Here is a 19,621-nt window from a genome sequence, read left to right on the forward strand (position 1 = left end):
TTCATAGTGCCACGCAATGTCACATTTGTGAAAAACCGTTTGCGCCGGACGATAATCGAGTACGCGATCATTGTCATTTGACCGGGCGTCATTTTACAGGGGTCCCGCACACTCAAACTGTAATCTAAATTACAAAGACTCTTATGTCATTCCTGTAGTTTTCCACAATCTATCCGGTTATGATGCACATTTTATCATAAAAGAAATAGCTACCGCATACGAAGGACGTGTAGATGTGCTTCCAATAACAAAAGAAAAATACATTTCATTTACAAAGACTGTCAATAGTACCGACGACGACGACAAAGATCGGAAAGCTTGCATAAAATTACGATTCATCGATTCATACAAATTTCTCAGTGCTAGTCTTGACAAATTAGCATCTTTTCTCGATAAGAATAAGTTAAAAATTTTACGTTTTAATTTTTCCGCATTATCCGCTCACAATTTCGAATTATTGACGCGAAAAGGTGTCTTTCCGTACGAGTACATTGACTGCGTGGACAAGCTGCAGGACACGCGTTTACCGCCGCGCGAATCGTTTTACAGTTCTTTAACCGGTGACACTATATCCGAGAGCGATTACGCGCACGCTGAGAACGTCTGGAATCGATTCTCCCTTCGAACTCTTGGCGAATATAGCGATTTGTACTTAAAAACTGATGTCTTGTTATTAGCAGATATTTTTGAAAATTTCCGCGACACTTGCATCGCGAGTTACGGACTCGATCCTGCGTATTATTATACTCTTCCCGGGTATACATGGGACGCGATGCTAAAACATACAAATATTACGTTTGAATTGCTTACTGATATCGACATGGTTATGTTTATTGAACGGGGTATACGCGGTGGTCTAAGTCAATGCTCCAACAGATACGCGCATGCTAATAACAAGTACATGCAGTCATATGATTCATCGAAACCATCGTCGTACCTTATGTACTTCGATGTAAATAATTTGTATGGATGGGCAATGTGTCAACCATTGCCTTATGCCGATTTTCGATGGGTCGAAGACATTTCAAACTTTGACGTTAACGCGATCGCTCCGGATTCGCTCACAGGTTATATTCTCGAGGTTGATCTAGAGTACCCACAAAATAAACACAATACACACATTGACCTACCGTTCTGTCCGACGCGCGACAAGCCGCCCGGCAAGCGGGAAGATAAGCTCCTCGCGACGCTATATGACAAGAAGCGTTACGTCATACATTATCGCAACCTGCAGCAGTGTACACGTCACGGTCTTCGTATCGTAAAGATACATCGCGTATTACAATTTACTCAATCCGCATGGCTCCACGATTACATCGAACTCAATACAAAATTTAGAACACAAGCGAAAAATGATTTTGAAAAAAATTTGTACAAATTGATGAACAACGCGGTATTCGGCAAAACTATGGAAAACGTTCGAAATCATGTAGATGTAAAATTATTGACAAAGTGGGACGGACGATACGGTGCGGAAGCGATGATCGCGAAACCAAATTTCAATAGCAGGAGCGTCTTTTCGGAAAATTTAATCGCCGTTGAATTACGTAAACTAGAAGTAAAATTTAACAAACCAATCTATGTTGGTATGTGTATACTCGATATATCGAAAGTGTGTCTGTACGAATTTCACTATGAGTACATGTCACCGCTCTATCGTGAAAGATCTCGGATAATGTACACCGACACCGACAGTTTAATATATCACATCGAGTGCGACGATGTGTACGAGAACATGAAACGCGATATCGCTAGATTCGATACGAGCGATTATCCAATTGACAACGCGTACGGTATAGCGCATGCAAACAAAAAGGTGCCAGGCTTGATGAAAGACGAGAATAACGGCGCGATAATGTCCGAATTCGTCGGGCTTAGAGCAAAAATGTACGCGGTGAGGGTGGACGGCAAAAAAGACACTAAAAAAGCAAAAGGTGTCAAAAGTAATGTCGTAGCGCGTAGTATAACATTCGACGATTATACGCGATGCCTGAATGAAGAGATTGAAATGACACGTCAGCAGTCATGTATTAGATCGAAATTGCATGAAGTGTATACCATCCGCGAGACAAAAATTGCTCTAAGTCCGTACGACGATAAGCGGTATATTATACCTGATTCGACCGACACATTACCATGGGGACATTACCAGATACCCTTATAAAATATAATGTAGTATAATGTGTGTGTGTGTGTGTGTATGATATATTGTTATGTAACATATGTGTAATATATTGTAACGATTAAAGGAAAGGATGTATTAATAAAGATTTTGTATTTCATATATTTTGTATATTTTATATATTTTATACGTTGTACACATTATATTTTTCTTAAAATAAATAGTCTATATGAATTAAATCACATTGTCCTTATGCATCCAAGAATTGTGTGAATTGTCAAATCCCAGCCATGTCACGTAAACCTCGTCACCCCTCCTGCGTAGTACTTTCTCCACAAGATACACGTCCGGATAATTCGCGCGATGCAACTCATACTCGTAAAACGCTCCAGCGACAGATGTTTTGCGATAGTCCTCGAGTAGATAGCTTATGGGATTAGTACGCTGCACTTTAACAATCTTAAAAACCTCCGTCGTCCAATTTGGCGTGTAACCCTTCTCGAAAAGTTTCTTATACTTGCTAACGCGTACCGAGTCACGTACTTTGAATTTCGCCGGAGCGGCAATCTTTATGTTACTATATACCGTTTTTAAAAGTTTATCAGCGATCGCGGGGGTGACGTCGGCGGGTCGCATGCCGATTGTTCGGTGCTTGCGCGCGTTATAATCCGATACGAGTCGCAACGCGTCGATCCACTTGTAAGTTCCATTCAGCGTAAACATCTTCCACATGTCGTTCTTCAGCGTACGATTGAATCGCTCGACGACCGAAGCCTTCATTACCGAATATGTAGAATAATGATTGATGTTATGTTTCCGTATAAGCCGTTGCACGTCAGCGTTGTAAAATTCCTTCCCCATATCAGTTTGCATGTTTTTCGGACATCTCTTGCTATCTCGAATTATTTCGGCGATAGCGTCAGCCGTCTCGCTTCCATCTTTACTCTTGAGTGGTACGGCCCACGCGTACTTGCTCAACACATCGATGATGGTGAGTATGTAGTGATAACCTTTGTTGAAACGAGAGTACGGACGCATCTCGACGATGTCGGCTTGCCACAGATCATCATATCCTCGCACTATGACATGTCTTCGGGGAAAATTTTTTCTCGCCGGCGCGTGCAGTTCGTTCACCAACTGCCGTCTCTCCAAACTATGTTGTTTCATCGCTTCGTCGGTTTTTCCCGATCGTCGTTTACTGTTGCTTGTTTTATCGCTCATTTTCGTTACTGACCCGTTCCTGAGCCGTTCGTAGCCGTTCTTGAGCCGTTCGTAGCCGTTCTTGACCCGTTCTTGAGCCGTTCGTAACCGTTCTTGACCCGTTCTTGAGCCGTTCGTAGCCGTTCTTGACCCGTTCTTGACCCGTTCTTGAGCCGTTCGTAGTCGTTCTTGACCCGTTCTTGAGCCGTTTGTAGTCGTTCTTGACCCGTTCTTGAGCCGTTCGTAGTCGTTCTTGACCCGTTCTTGAGCCGTTCGTAGCCGTTCTTGACCCGTTCTTGAGCCGTTCATAGCCGTTCTTGCGTTGTTTACTTCCGTTCTTGACCCATTCGAAAATCGTTCTTGATTCGTTCGCAGCCTTGTTCACAGTCGTTTCTAACCCGTTCGTAGCCGTTCCTGACCCGTTCGCAACCGTTCCTGACCCGTTCGCAGCCGTTCCTGAGTTGATAGTAGCCTTGTATGTAGCCTTTAATGACTTGTTCGTAGCCTCGTTCGCAGCCCTGCTTGAGTTGTTCGTACCCTCGTTCGCAGCTGTTGCTAGGCCGTTCACTACCACTACCACTCATTGTAGTTAGATAGCAGTTCGATAATCCTTCGTAGCCGTTCGACAATTGTTCGTAGCCGTTCGATAACCCTTCGTAGATGTTTGATTACCGTTTGATAGCCGCTCCTAACCCGTTCACTGCTGCTCATTCAGGTCGTTTTTGAGTTAGCATTAGCTGTACGTTGAAGTTCGTTTATCGCAGTCTGTACTGCTCGCACGTCCTTCTCGAACGAAGTCAGCTTCTCATCTGATTCTTTCTGTTGATTCATCAATCTTTTAACGCAGGATTCCACATACAGTTTGTTGACAGCATCAGTGTCAGCTTCAGGTTGCGCTACACGACGAATCTTGCGCGATCTTGCATCATAGTCTGTAGCGACACGACACAGAGCGTTTCCGCGCACATAACTTCTCACCAATCTATCCCAATGATCGCTTGTGCCAGTTGCATCATTTCTCCGTTCGAATAATCCAAATTTGTTGATAGGCATTTTTCGATGCGAATGACGCCGATCGACTGATTAGTTTTGCCGAGACCCCGTTTAATTTATAATAATGCCTGCTTCGCGAAGTTCCTCGATGATCGACAGGATCTCATTGTCATGTTCGAGTGGCGTCCCATTGAAAAGTACTCTCTTATCGTATCTTGCTTGTCACACGCCACGTCATCAAAGATGAAAATCGAGTTTGGACATGCCTCGCTCGGTGGAATGACGTCACTGTTATTGGAGAATGTAAAGTAGCCGATTTCTTCGATCGACGTCAACAAATTCTCCAGATAGCGATATTTTGGCTGTTGCAGCGACTTTGAGTACACGTACACGTTTTCGAAGCCGTGCGGGCTTTCTATCAAACTAATCAAGACGTTAGTTTTACCGCAATTCGAGGGGCCGCATATGATCGCGCGTATAGTAGTCGGCAACATCGTACCATGTCTGCGCATCTCCGCGTTGTCCCCCACCGAGCGTAATCTGTCGTCGCAATTCGTCACGCGTATCGTCAAAGGTTGTCGCACGAATCTCATTTTCCCACTCCCCGATTGAATCGAACGCTTGCCTATTTATAGCTGCGCGGAACCACGAATCGTTCAGTAACGAAAAAATGTTTGTTCTGCTAACAAGTGCCTCCGATATTCACGGTTTAAGCGCCGAACAGCTGCAATTTGTGCCAAAAGCAGTTTTACTGCAATGTGAAAATCACATCCACTACGTGTGGGACAAGCTTCCGGAACACATAAAGGCGGATCCAGAGATTCAGGCCTGTCGCCGCTGTTTCGAACATTACAATCGACCGTGGCAGCGAACGCACATCGACGGTCCAGCGCCGATGATAAAGGATTGCAGCGAATGTCAGCGAAAAAAATAGGTAGAGGACTATTGAATCACGCAATAAACGCACTTCCAATCGAATTCCATATCCCCGGCTATCAGTTTTGTGGTCCGGGCACGCGGCTACAAAAGCGATTAGCCAGAGGCGATCAAGGTATCAACCCATTGGACACGGCGTGCCGTGAACACGATATTGCGTACTCTCGGAGCAACGATCTCACCGAGAGACACGTGGCGGATAAAGTACTCGCCGACAAAGCGCGAACTCGTATCATTGCGAGAGATTCGACTCTCGGTGAAAGAGCCGCCGCCACAGCTGTCTGGGCAGCGATGAAAACCAAGACGAAGCTCGGTATGGGCCTGAAGACGACGACGAAGACAAAGAAAAAGACGACGAAGAAACGGATATTTCCGGTAGCGAAACGTGGGGGTGTATTACCGATTCTACCAATGTTGGGCGCGCTTGGATCCATGATTGGTGGAGCGGCTGGTGTAGCAAAGATGGTGAACGATGGAAAAGCTGCACAACGTCAGTTGCAAGAGATGCTACGTCACAATCGCGCCATGGAAGGTCACGGATTGTATCTCGCTCCATACAAACGTGGACGAGGAGTTTCAACGAGAAAAAAGGGGGAAAAAAAAACGTCAAAGAGACGCTAAAAATGCCAAAGGGCGAAACTACTAATATACAATTGCTGCAACTGGCAAAACGTATGCGCATTCCATACTTTAGAGGTGTTTTCATGCGTGATTCGCTACCGATCGGTGATATATATCAAAACGAGAGCAGCATCATAAATTTGGATAACGCTAAAGGATCGGGTACTCATTGGGTGGCGTACGCAAAGAGGGGGAATCGCGCTATATATTTCGACAGTTTTGGCAATCTTCGACCACCGAATGAATTGGTGCAATATTTCGGGCGGAACGTGACAAAGATACAGTACAATCACACACCTGTTCAAACTTATGATCAGAGCATCTGTGGACAATTGTGTTTGCAGTTTCTCCGAACGGTCGATACACGTGAATTTAAAGACGGACATTGCATTATTTAACTCAGTATTCGTTAAACAGTTTTGCCGATATGTCTATGACATTCACGCTGACTGGAAAGAGTAGCGTCCTCGCGGCAAACTACTTTCCCGCCATAGATTTGAGCGATGATGAATACAAACTCGGTCTAGCGGATTTTGAGACTTATCACACAATATCGAACGTGAATTCCTCGAATAATAAATTTTACTTTGGCAAAGATGACGCGGAAATTACGATTCCCGAGGGATCGTACAAGCTGCAAGCGATACATGAGTTTTTAAAACATGCAATTTCACGAAAACGTCCACGACACGCAGTTCGTGATGACGATAAAAAACACATTGACAATGGTGATTTTGAAGATGAAGAATACCCGATAGTGCTCCGCGCTAATTACAAAACGATGAGGAGCGAGATCAAATGTGCCTACAGAATGAATTTTAACAAGCCTAACAACATTGGATCGCTGTTGGGATTCTCGAACCGTATACTGCAGCCGCGAAAATGGTACGAGTCGGACATGCCGATTAACATTATCAACGTGAACATTATCCGCGTAGAGTGTAACGTGACTGCGGGCGCATACAGCAACGGCAAACTCGTTCATACGATACATGAATTTTCACCGAGGGTACCACGAGAATATAAGATATCGGAAACACCGGCGCACATCATTTACTTGCCGATCATCGCGCGGAGCATTACGGATTTAACGTTACGCGTTGTCGACCAGGACAGACGATTGCTCGATTTTCGAGGAGAAGAGATCACCATTAGATTGCACGTACGACGACGACAGCGATAACGTACGTGTGCGGCGTAGGAGATGCTTGTGTTGAACGGATCGAAAGACACGAGAGATAATACAATCTTTACGGAGCCAGCGACAACAACAACAACAACAACGTCGACATTCGCTAATATCCAATCATCCGGTTGCGCCAAGAAAAAGAAACTGAACGCATCAAACGTTGCGTTTTTACAATCTTTGGGATTCGCGGTGCGAAATATCTGAACAATGACCGACATCCTCAACATCGGGAAAGAGCCAATCTTCGACGATCGCATCATCAAAATTGAGACTCACACGTACAACCCGTTCGCCAACACCACATTCGGACACAGTGATGAGATAAGAATACCCATACGACAACAGGATCTGTATACGTTGCCGTTTGACAGTTTTCTATACATCGAAGGAGAATTAAGGATAAATAGACCAGCCGAAGGATATGATGTGATACTGGGAAATAATTGCGTCGCATTCATGTCGCATTTGATGAGATTCGATATGAACTCGATGGCGTGGAGATTGATCGCAACAGAAACGTGGGAATAACAAGTTTGCTCAAAAACTATGTAACGATATCATCCGATAGAAGCGTGATTATGAGAAACGCCAGCTGGAGTGATCCGACTACTGTGAATGGAAACTTCAATTTTTGCGTGCCGCTCTACATGTTATTGGGATTTTGCGAGGATTACAGACGAGTGGTGATTAACGCTCGTCACGAGTTGATCTTAATACGATCGCGCAACGACAACAATTGTCTGGTTGGAGATTCGACGCTGGAGCCTGTGATCAACATATTCAAGATACAATGGCGAATGCCACATGTGTTATTGAGCGAGATTAAGAAGCTGTCTATGCTGCGCGCTCTGGAAAGCGGACGCTACCTCAGCATGGGTTTTCGCTCGTGGGATCTGTATGAGTTTCCGCTATTGCAGCGTACAACCAAGCATTCGTGGGTCATTAAAACCGCGACTCAGCTGGAGAAACCACGATACGTTATCTTTGCTCTGCAGGCAGGCCGGAAGAATGTCATGTCTGAGGATATGAGTCGATTCGACGATTGTAAATTGACCAACGTAAAACTCTATCTGAACTCGGAATGTTATCCGTACGACGACATGAATCTGGACTTCGATAAAAACAGATGGCCGATTCTGTACGACACGTATGCGCGTTTCTACAAATACTATTACGGATACGAGTATCTCGAGCCGAGTCTCACCGTCTCAATGTTTCTACGTAACGGCCCATTCGTAATCATCGATTGTTCTCGACAAAACGAATCGATCAAGAGCGCAACTGTGGATGTGAGATTGGAATTTGAGTGTAAGGAAAACGTGCCGATGAATACCTCTGCATACTGTCTCATCATACATGATCGCGTGATCCAGTACAACCCGTTGACCAACGTTGTGCGCAAAATCACCTAAATGCACCAACAATTTAGAGAAGGGGAAGCATAGCAGAATATAAATCAAAGTGTTATGAAATGGTTGTCATTCTTCTTTTTAAACTGATACATCGAAGAGAGAGATTTCGTCATGTCCGTACCAACGTTTGTGGATCTACAGGGGTTTATCCTCAATAAACAATTCATTGTAAAGGAGGCAATCCTGGGAAAAGGATTTATTTTATCACATTATTTTTTCGCATGTCCTGTACCATGGGATGTGCTCATAAAATCGGAGAGACACCAAGCCTCATGGTTGACTCGAAATCATCATGGATTACGATGGAATGATGGAAACGTTCCATATAGCATGGCTCAGCGTTTGATTACAACAGCTATCGTTGGTGGACCACATGAAGAAGAAGAAGAATCCATTCTCGTATATGTAAAAGGACTTGAAAAGCGAGAATGGTTAGCCGATATATTGGATGATGCGGGAAACGGTTTCATTATTGAGACCTTGGATGCTGATTACGACGATATCGAGTCTCTAAATAATCTAGATGTTAAAAACACTATGCGATGTGGAAAACATGTTAAGAATTGCGCATTACAAAATGTATTCAAAATATTTAACTGGTGGTCGCAACGCCAGAAAGAATTGCAAGATTTGGAAAAATAAAATATTTAAACATTAATGTGTTTTATTTCTTATTCCCCTTCCCCAATCCTTTCCTCACGAATCGTTTCTAAGAATTCTTTTTATCCGAGCGCCGTTTCCCCTTCTCCTAAATTTCATAGCGCCTAAATTTCATAGCGCCAATAGTATTTTAGAATCTCCCACCACATTTACCCCACTCCTTTTAAAAATAAGCGTCATGTACAACACTCGATTAATTTCTTTATACGATCAATCGCGTTAACCGTTCGTACTGGTGGTTTCACTTTTAAAATCTGGAAATATGTACTACGCTGAAGGAAGCAGCGGCTCCGGCAGACATGTGAATAATTACATACCGAATTGTAATGAAACTCCATCGTTTGAGAACAAATGCGACAAGTAAGTTTAACTTTTTCTATTTTTCTATTATGTCTTTATATTTTTTACAAATTGTTTTATTTTTAAACTAATTTCATTTTTACAGCTTTTCATTAAAGCCTCATGCAGTTCGTATACTATGCAAACGATATGCATTGACAACTACGGGATTTAAATTCCTCGAAATTGGTATCAAAGTGGATCCACCGAGTTACGTGGAAATCGCCATAGGAGATCATCGAGGAAAGGAACTGATACTATCTCTCGAAGCGTGGAAGGGACTCTACGAGCAACGTTACAATATTCAGAATCTGCTTCGAAACGACTCTAAAGATGCCTACAGTTTTATAAGCCTTGGACCACTAACAGTGCGAGTTCGTACGATTAACGACGTCAAGTTAATAAGTCTTGAATCTTCAAATATATGCATGATGATGATCGAATCGACGTTACACCGCATGTTTGATCTCGATCCATGCATCGATGTTACTTTTGACCGATTAGTTAAAATTACCAATACAGTCGATATCAAGTTTACGCAATTTTCAAATATCGCGTCCACTGTAAAGAATAATAAAGAAGTATTAAATGTAATACACGCTAGCGACGCCTTCAACAAGCATCAGCTCATCGATTGTGAGCTGGCAGCTTTAGTTTTTAGTTCATAATATGTAGGAAAAAAATATGTATGAAAAAAATATGTAAAAGAATAAAAGAGTTTTTAAGTTTAAATTATGATGTAATTTCTTTGCACGCATTTCCAATCTCCATCTTTCTCCCACCCGTAAGCAGTCCCAGCTCTTATACGTATAGCTCCCCAATAGTTGGTCCTTGCGGGGGATGACGTCATGCGGGGAAGGGGGAACGTGACGCTAGGGATCGCGAGGCTAGGGACCGAGAGGCTAGGGATCGCGAGGCTAGGGACCGAGAGGCTAAGGATCGCGAGGCTAGGGACCGAGAGGCTAGGGACCGAGAGGCTAGGGACCGAGAGGCTAGGGACCGAGAGGCTAGGGATCGCGAGGCTAGGGACTGCTAGAGAGATAGCGCTTAGGAGAGAAAGAGAGAGCGCGAGGTGAACGCGAGAGAAAGAGAGCGAGAGGCGCACGCGAGAGATGACGCAGTGAGGGAAAAGAACAGGAATTTTTAAAATGAATATATTAATTTAATATCAATTATTTTTAATTATGAATAAATGTGTATTATACATTTGTGTGTGTATGTGTTTGTGTGTGTGTGTGTGTGTTTAAAAGAATATAAATGGATATAAATGGATATAAATGTATATAAATGTATATAAATGTGAATATATAAATGTGAATATAAAATGGATATAAAATGGATATAAAATATAAATGAATATAAAGATATGAATATAATGATAAGAATATAAAGATAAGAATATAAATGAATATTATAATATATATATATAAAAATTGTCGGTGGTGGAGGTGGCTACGGTGGAACCGACGATGGTGGAGCGGCGGCGGATTGATGCGAGGCGGTGAGGCGGCCGGGCGGCTGTGTCGACGATGGTGGGGGTGGCAAGGCGGCAAGCGGTGGTGCGACCGGGTAGGGCTTCTTCTACAACAAATTATATATTAAATATATTATTATTTACATATTAATATTTTAATTTATTACAAGAAAGACACATACCAATTCCAATCTTCATCCTCTGGATATGGCTCCTCCCCAAACATTGGTCTCATGTTGAAGCGATCCTCATAATCGAAATGATCATTGTTTTGTTCGGGGAGGTCACCCCACAACCAATCATGAAGTTCGCGATCCACCCGCCGCCAATACCTCACATCTCTCCTTCTTTCTATATTCACAAAACCATCAATTTGAACGTCAGACATCATAAAGCTCTGGAAAAAATATTAATATCATTAATAATTAATAAAAACAACATAAGAAAATTAAATTAAAAACAAAAATTAAATAAATTAAAATAAAAAAAATTAATATATATGTATATAATAATAAGCCTTACCGGGATTGCGAAGAGGCAGAATATGGCCCTTACGACACATTCGATGAACCGTCTTCCTTCAAACTCATCTCGAAATATATATGATGTCCCCAGGAAGGGGACATTCCGGAATAGTCCCGTAATTAGCGATTCAAAAAAGCGCCGCCCAAAGATCTCTCCAATAAATTCCATTTTTTTTAAAAAACTGTTTAACACTTTATTCTAGCACTTACACTAGCACTTCGCTCGGCGACTGTTCGAAACTTTTTGATGTGGAGACAGACTCTCTCCATAAGCTTCAGCTCCATCTCAAACTTTCCACAAAGGAATACCATAGTGATAAATATCTGTTTATAAATTCGAGCTGCCTGCGCTCACTGTCATACTGTTTTGTTTATACCCTCGAAAAGGACCACGAGAGCGCTTAGAAGAGAGAGAGCGTGGAGCGTTTACTAGAGATAGCGCGCGAGAGAGATGTAGCGGCGAAGAGCGTGAGAGATGACGCGCGAGAGAAGAAAGAGGTGGCTCGGCGAGGTACATGAAAGAGAAAGATAGCGCGAGAGAGATGTAGCGGCGAAGAGCGCGAGAGATGACGCGCGAGAGAAGAAAGAGATGGCTCGGCGAGGTACATGAAAGAGAAAGATAGCGTGAGGTTAGGGACCGCGAGAGAGCAAACGCTTTAGGAGAGCGTGAGGCGTACGCGAAGCAGAGAGAATTTAATTCTACTAATATTTTAATAGTAAATTTTAATAATTTAAATAATGTCGCGATGAGGGAGAAGGACGTCTTATTCTAGAATAAATATATTTTTCTTTTAATATTAATAATTTTTAATTATATATGCGTGTAATACATGTGTATCTGAATATAAGAAAAAATTGAATATATAAAAATAATATATCAAATAATTGATATTAAATATAAAAGGAATAATATAAGAATATAAAAATTTAAAGAGTATAGAATTTAAAATATAAGAATATAAAATTTAAAAAAGAGTATAGAATTTAAAATATTAAAAAATATATAAAAAGGTAATAGATAATAAAATGAATTAATATTATGAAATAGACCCCTCCGGCAGTGGATGTGATAACGGCGGTGGAGTGGCCGGGCGGTGGGGCGGCAAGCGGAGGTGCGGCGGTAGCTGCGAGGCGGTGAGACGGTCGGGCGGCAGGCGATGGTGGGGGCTGCGCCGTGGATGCTCCTTCTATGACAGACAAAAATTTTTTATATTTTTAATTAATAATTATATATTTTTATTTATATTTTTAATTTATTTAAAATGAGTACTATATACACAATATAATCTCGGTCCTCACATCCAACTCATCGATTTCTAAGTCCGAGTTCAGAATATTATGTTCTGGCGACTCCTCCGATTCAGATGATGATGGTGTATTACATTCTATTGATCTCGTAGATTTATATCTATAACACCCTTCACCATAACTTTTACAAATTGAATTCAATAAATCAAGACGGGCGTGCAATCGATTCTCAAAACATGTCGCTCGACTATGTCCAGGCCAATCTGAACGCAATTATTTCCACCACACATGTATGTCTCTCTTAGTTGTAATTTATAACCTCGTAGAAAATTTCGCACATTATCCGTACATTTTTGTGTATCTAGTTCTCGATCTCTTAAAAATTGCACCACCGAAGACATTGGAATGTTCTTCGATTCTTCACAAGGGATAAAAACTGGCTCCGCATTCACATCGTCATTGTCTCTGAGATGTGGATACCATTGCCCAAGGTTGTTTATTGGTAGCATTGCATCGCAGCCCCACATGTTCATTGTCTATTAGAATTTTCACTTTAAGTGTCCCAGCATAATCTCTCAAAGTTTATTGTGTGCAAATAGGGCACATATCGCATGGAATTATTATATACAATGGATTTTTACAATTGCAGCACCATCAACTCTCCACTGCGTCGTGTAATTGAATCACGTGCTTCCGAACAGCATACATGTGCCCGACATCTTGAATAGAGATCATACACGAAATACATAAAGCAAGAGCACCACCCGTAGAATAATAAAAGTATATGGCGCAAACTTTTATACGTCCGTTTAGCGCAAAGATTTGTGAATTGTCCACTACCTTGTCGTGAATATCCGTAAGGTCCTCACTGCGATCACTAATATAATTACTGTCATCCGACAGCGCGTGATCTTCGTCAGACGACTCGTCTAATATCGCTTCGAAATTATTATTTTCCATTTTTTACACATTACTGCACAATTTTTCCACACTTTTTAAAATCATGTTCTATAGAGCACTTGCACCCGCTATACTTTTTTTTCGACCGACGTATCTTTGCGCTTGCAAATTACGTACTATGGTTTGAAGTGGCAGCAGTCCTTATTTCGTCTAATCATTTCTTCCCCTCTTCATGATTAACAGATTGTTTAATTACATATCAGAAAGGTGATCTCCCTTCATCGCGTTATCGCTTTTGACACAGAGCGGCCGGACATCGGCGCTCATTTTTGTTTATAAAAATTCAAGCGGCCGGACATCGGCGCTCCCTAAACAATGAGAAAGAATTCCGCTTAGGGGGAGGGGAAAGGTTCCGCAAAGGCTGCCGAATATTGACGCGTAATGCAACACGGTCTTTTACCGCGAAAAAAAACACGTCCCGACGTGTTCATTGCGATAAGCGCGACCTCCCAAGATCCCTCAGATGGAGGAGGGGAGGGGGAGGTACCGCGAGGGCGGCCGAATGTCGGCAAAATTATTCTTCGCAAAAGAATTCTTCCTAAACAATGAGGAAGAAACGTCACATATGGGCAGGGGAGGGGGAGGGCGGAAGTACCGCCAAAGCGCGTTGCCTTATGGGGGAGGGATGGTGGATCGGGGGGTATCGCGAGGATGGCCGAATGTCGGCGCTCACTTTGCGGTGCTTTGTTTATAATAAAACATGTTAGATAATTCAAAGTAATACAATACGCTGTTTTGTTTATGAAAAACAATACGCGATAAGCATCTCCCGCACAGCTATAAGCGCCCCCGCTCCGCGTGACGTCATCCCCCTCGCCTACAAGATCCCCCCCGCCCCGCGTGACGGCATACCCCCTCGCCCCGGAGAACCCCCTCGCCCCGCGCCCCCCTCGGAGCCCCATGGGTTAGAACCGGCATAGTATCCCTACTAGTATCTATCCCCGAAAAATTTGCCAAATTTTAGTACCAATTTTGATAAAATCGGTCAATAAATGTGTGAGTGCGTGGGTGGGTGCGTAAATGGGTGGGTGGGAGTGTAAAACTTTTAAAAAACCAAATAGTATCCATCCCCGAAAAATTTGCACAATTTTTATACCAATTTTGAGAAAATCGGTTAATAAATATGTGAGTGCGTAGGTGGATGCGTGGGTGGGTAGGTGGGGATGTAAAACTTAAATAAACCACATATTAGCCATCCCCGAAAAATTTGCGAAATTTTGGTACCAATTTCGTGAAAATCGGTCAATAAATGTGTTAATGCGTGGGTGGGTGCGTGGGTGGAGATGTAAAACTTAAAAAAACCACCATTGTCGCCATCCCCGAAAAATTTGCGAAATTTTGGTACCAATTTCGTGAAAATCGGTCCATAAATGTGTTAATGCGTGGGTGGGTGCGTGGGTGGAGATGTAAAACTTAAAAAAACCACCATCGTCGCTATCCCCGAAAAATTTGCGAAATTTTGGTACCAAATTCGTGAAAATCAGTCCATAAATGCGCATGCGCGTGGGTGGATGCGTGGGTGTATAAAAATTAAAAAAAAACCCACACAGCAGCCACCGCCGAAAAATTTGCAACACTTTGGTACCAATTTCGAGAAGATCGGTCCACAAATGTGGAAGTAGTTCGCGGTCAGACAGACAGACAGACGGACGGCACTTATATATATAGATAACCATCCTACATCTTTTGGGGGCTCGTCCTGGGATAGAGCGTGCGGTTCGAGAAAGTTCGATCGTTCCGGAAGTGTGCGACACGTGGCCGAAATAATTTGTGAAGAAGATGCCGTGTGAGTTGAGTGCTCTGATGGTTGCGGAGTTGAAAGAGAAGCTGAAGGCCCACGGACTATCCATATCGGGATCGAAAGCGGAGCTTATTTTACGATTGCGTGAGGCTGACCCGTCGAATTCTTGGATGGAGAACGGCGAGTCTAGCGGCGTCGAGGATGTCGAGGACGGACGGAGCGGAGCGCAGGAGGATGCGCTGCGAGAGGACGTATTGCGAGAGAATGTATTGCGAGATGATGTGTCGCGAGAGAATGTGTCGCGAGAAAATGTGTCGCGGCGAGAGATCGAGCTGTATAGGCGAGAGAAGGAGCTTGCCGAGCGTGAGCTTGATCTCGCGCGGCGTGAGATTTCGCTGTTGCGTGGACAGCTGACGAGGAGAGAGAGTCCTGCTGGTGATGCGACAGGGGCGGCGATGTTCGACGACGAAGAGGTGTCTCGCGCGCGCCCACGAGCGAGCTTGAAGACGGTGGCCGATCTATTGAGTGATTTTGACGGTGCATCCAATATTTTCGACACAAGGGAGAAACAGCTCAAATTTTTAAAAGTGATGTATCGACTGGACGACGATTGCGCGAAACTTTTAATCGGGATGCGATTAAAGAAAAGAGTATCCGAGTGGTTCCATTCAAGGCCGGAATATATCGAGATGTCCTTCGAGAGGCTTCTCGAAAAACTGGGAGCGATGTTTCGACATCGTGAGAGCAGACTGCATTTGCGGAGACAGTTCGAGACGTGTGTGGAGGAAGGAAGAGACATTCCAGGAGTACCTTCATGACAAGACCATCATGGGCAACCGAGTGCCGATCGAGAAGGACGAACTACTGGAGTACACCATCGAGGGTATACCGGATGTCGCAATGCGCGACCAGGCGCGCATACAAGGATTTTCGACCGTAGATGGTTTGCTGAAAGCGTTCGAGAAAGTAACGTTGCGTGATCGTCGTGTGGCGAGTTCGAATCGACATAGTGGCGACAAGGGCGTGACCGATAAAAAGAAAAAAAATCCGACGGACGCGAAGCGCTGTTTTAATTGCGGTGAACGCGAACACGTCAGCGCGAATTGTCCGACGAAGGCTTTAGGAGCTAAGTGCTTTGAATGCGGTGCGCGTGGTCAAATTTTTTAATTTAATTTTTATTTTTTATTAATTATTTAAATTTTTTGTTTTATTTTTTTAAATAATTATTTTTGTCTTATTTTTTTAATAATTATTTTTGTTTTATTTTTTTAATAATTATTTATTATTTAAATGTTGCACTTTTGTTGGCAGTAGGCGGGAGTATTTGTTTTTTAAAAAACACAAAATTATTTCTTTTTTTTAAAAAGATTTTTTTTATTTTTCATTTTTTAAATTACTAATTATTGTTTTATTTTTAATTATTTATTATTTTTTAAAATAATCTTTTATTATTTTTTTGTATTTTTATAATTATTATACATGCACACAATTATATACAGATTATATATACATATATTATACATATATGTACCCAGATAGCAAAATGTTAGCAGCATGTCGGCAGTATGACAGCAGATCTAATCATGACTTTACAGCAGATTCCTATCCACTGTGTCCGCAATTGATGATATTCTGCTAGCATAGTTAGTAAGCAAAATCTGACAGCAGATTGGCGGCAGAAACCGAGCAGATCTGCACATATAGTTTGATGGCAGATTGGCAGCAGAAACCGAACAGATCTGTCAAACTCAATCTAATAGCAGATTGGCGGCAGAAATCGAGCAGGATCTGCACAATTCCTTGCCATTTGAATATATACGAGGGTTGTCTGAAAAGTTTCCGACCTCAACATGAAGATGGCAGCACTCGTAAACAAAAGTTGGGGAATGTGTTTGCGCATGCTTTGAAAGGTACTCGCCAAAATTTCAGCCATTTTGGACGCGCAGTTGTTGTTTGACAATCATTTGAGTGAGTCGATGTGAGTGTTTTTGTGAAAATGGAAAAAATCGAGTATCGAGCTGTCATTAAATATTTGTTTTTGAAAGGCAATACGCCTACGCAAATCAAAGACGAGTTGGACGCTGTGTACGGGGACTCTGCACCATCATTTACCACCGTGAAATTTTGGGCTGCTGAATTTAAACGTGGCCGTACCAGCTTGGGTGACGATGAACGTTCGGGACGTCCAAAAACTGCAACCACTGACGATAATATCGCTCAAGTTCACCAAATGGTGCTAGAAAACCGTCGAATTAAAGTTAGAGAGATAGCAGAGGCTATGAACATGTCCAAAGAACGTGTTTGTCACATATTGAATCAAGATTTAGGCATGAGAAAGCTGTCCGCGCGTGGGTGCCGCGTTTGCTCACTTTGGACCAAAAACGTGTTCGAATGAACATTTCCAACGCTCTGTTGGCGCAGTTTAGACGCAATAAATCAGAGTTTTGGCGCCGATTAATTACTGTAGATGAAACTTGGATACACCATTATACTCCAGAAACAAAAAAACAGTGGACTGCGAAGGGGGAATCGGCTCCAAAAAAAGCAAAGGTTGTTCCTTCGGCTGGGAAAGTGATGGCAACTGTTTTCTGGGATAGTCATGGAGTTATCTTAATCGATTATCTTCAAAAAGGAAAAACCATTACAGGAGCACACGCATCAGTACTTGACAAGCTGAAGGCAGAAATTGCGGAAAACCGGCCACATTTGCAGAAAAAAAAAATTTTGTTTCACCAAGACAATGCGCCGTCTCACACCTCAGCGGTTGCCATGGCGAAAATCCACGAATTACGGTTTGAACTGCTTGACCACCCTCCTTACTCACCAGATCTAGTCCCAAGCGACTTTTTTTGTTCCCTAAGCTAAAAGTTGCGCTCGGAGGACAGAGATTTTCGTCGAATGAGGAGGCCATCACCTTCGTAAACAACTATTTTGCAGAGAAAGACGCCGAGTACTATTTGGACGGGTTGAAGAGATGGGAGCATCGCTGGGAGAAGTGTATAGACTTACAAGGAGACTATGTAGAAAAATAAAAATTAATTTGAAGAAAAAATGTCTTGTATCTTTGTTAGGTCGGAAACTTTTCAGACAACCCTCGTAAGTATAATAAAATTCAATATTTTTCGATGAATATAACAGATGCATAAGACGTGTTATCCGCTACTTATAATTTTTTTTTTCATAAATATGATATTTAATGTATAACATATTATATTGTATGTAGTTATATCTCACATAGCAATTTTAAATGTTCAATTTAATCTATTAATTAAATTAATAAAATAAATTGTAAAAATAATTAAATTTATATAATTTATAAAATTTAAGATATAATTTATATGAGAATTAAATTCTGCTTTATGCTTTAAATAGAAAGTAAATGGATAATTTTTCATGTATATCCTATTGATTCTAATAAGTTTAATATTCTCATGTTAGACTTGTCAGATATCAAAAATTAAACTGATAGAAAAATATACTTTTGATCTTTTATTAATAGCCACGACTTGCAGACTTTATATCTATTTTTAACAGAAATTTGATTGCGAGAAAATACATCACATAGCGGTAGGTGAAGGAACTATTAAATAACTGCAAAATGCAGATCCTGTTGTCAATTTGCCATCAGATTGTGCGCGCGCAAATCTTGCTCGATTTCTGCCGTCAATCTGACACCAAACTGCGTTGCGCAAATCCTGCTCGGTTTCTACTACCAATCTGCTATGATAATTCTATACAAATCCTGCTTGATTTCTGCTACTGACTTGCTGTCAAATTATGTCAGCAGATTTTATAATATTTCTGCCAACGTTCTGCTATCATTATCTGATATAACAAGTTTTGTATAAAATCTGCAGTTTTTTTGCTGGCAAAAATATATAGCACACAGTTTTAATACATGCTCTTGACAGATTTGGCTATCTGAGTATATATATATATATATATATATATATATACTGGGTGTCTGACGTAAGGTGTCACACCGAAAATATACAAGTAGATCTCGTTAAACTGAGTCGAAAAGTCCTATACCATTTTGCAAACAACCACGTAAAATTTCGAGATATTAATTAAAAAAGATCGACCAACGAGCGCGCGAATTACGTCGGGACGGCCCGCTAAGCGGTGTACCGTGCCGTATCGCTATAGGCAACGTTTCGTTAGGCGCGAATATAACGCGAGTGTGAACGTGAGGTGGGTCA

At 42.1% G+C, this 19,621-nt stretch overlaps 1 protein-coding gene across 1 annotated transcript; it reads right to left on the bottom strand.

The window, feature by feature from the left end:
- Window positions 1–11,008: 11,008 nt before the first annotated feature.
- LOC145947458 (uncharacterized) lies at window positions 11,009–11,782 on the bottom strand. Its single transcript, XM_083057231.1, has 4 exons — window positions 11,681–11,782; window positions 11,469–11,531; window positions 11,129–11,343; window positions 11,009–11,053 (listed from the first exon to the last, which is right to left on the bottom strand). Coding segments are annotated over exons 1-4 (381 nt in total). The 3' UTR covers window positions 11,009–11,052.
- Between the last annotated feature and the right edge of the window lie 7,839 nt (window positions 11,783–19,621).

This window comes from Prenolepis imparis, unplaced genomic scaffold (genome assembly GCF_030444845.1).
Source record: "Prenolepis imparis isolate NDT839.2.m4 unplaced genomic scaffold, iyPreImpa1.0 SCAF_85, whole genome shotgun sequence".
Lineage (NCBI taxonomy): Eukaryota > Metazoa > Arthropoda > Insecta > Hymenoptera > Formicidae > Prenolepis > Prenolepis imparis.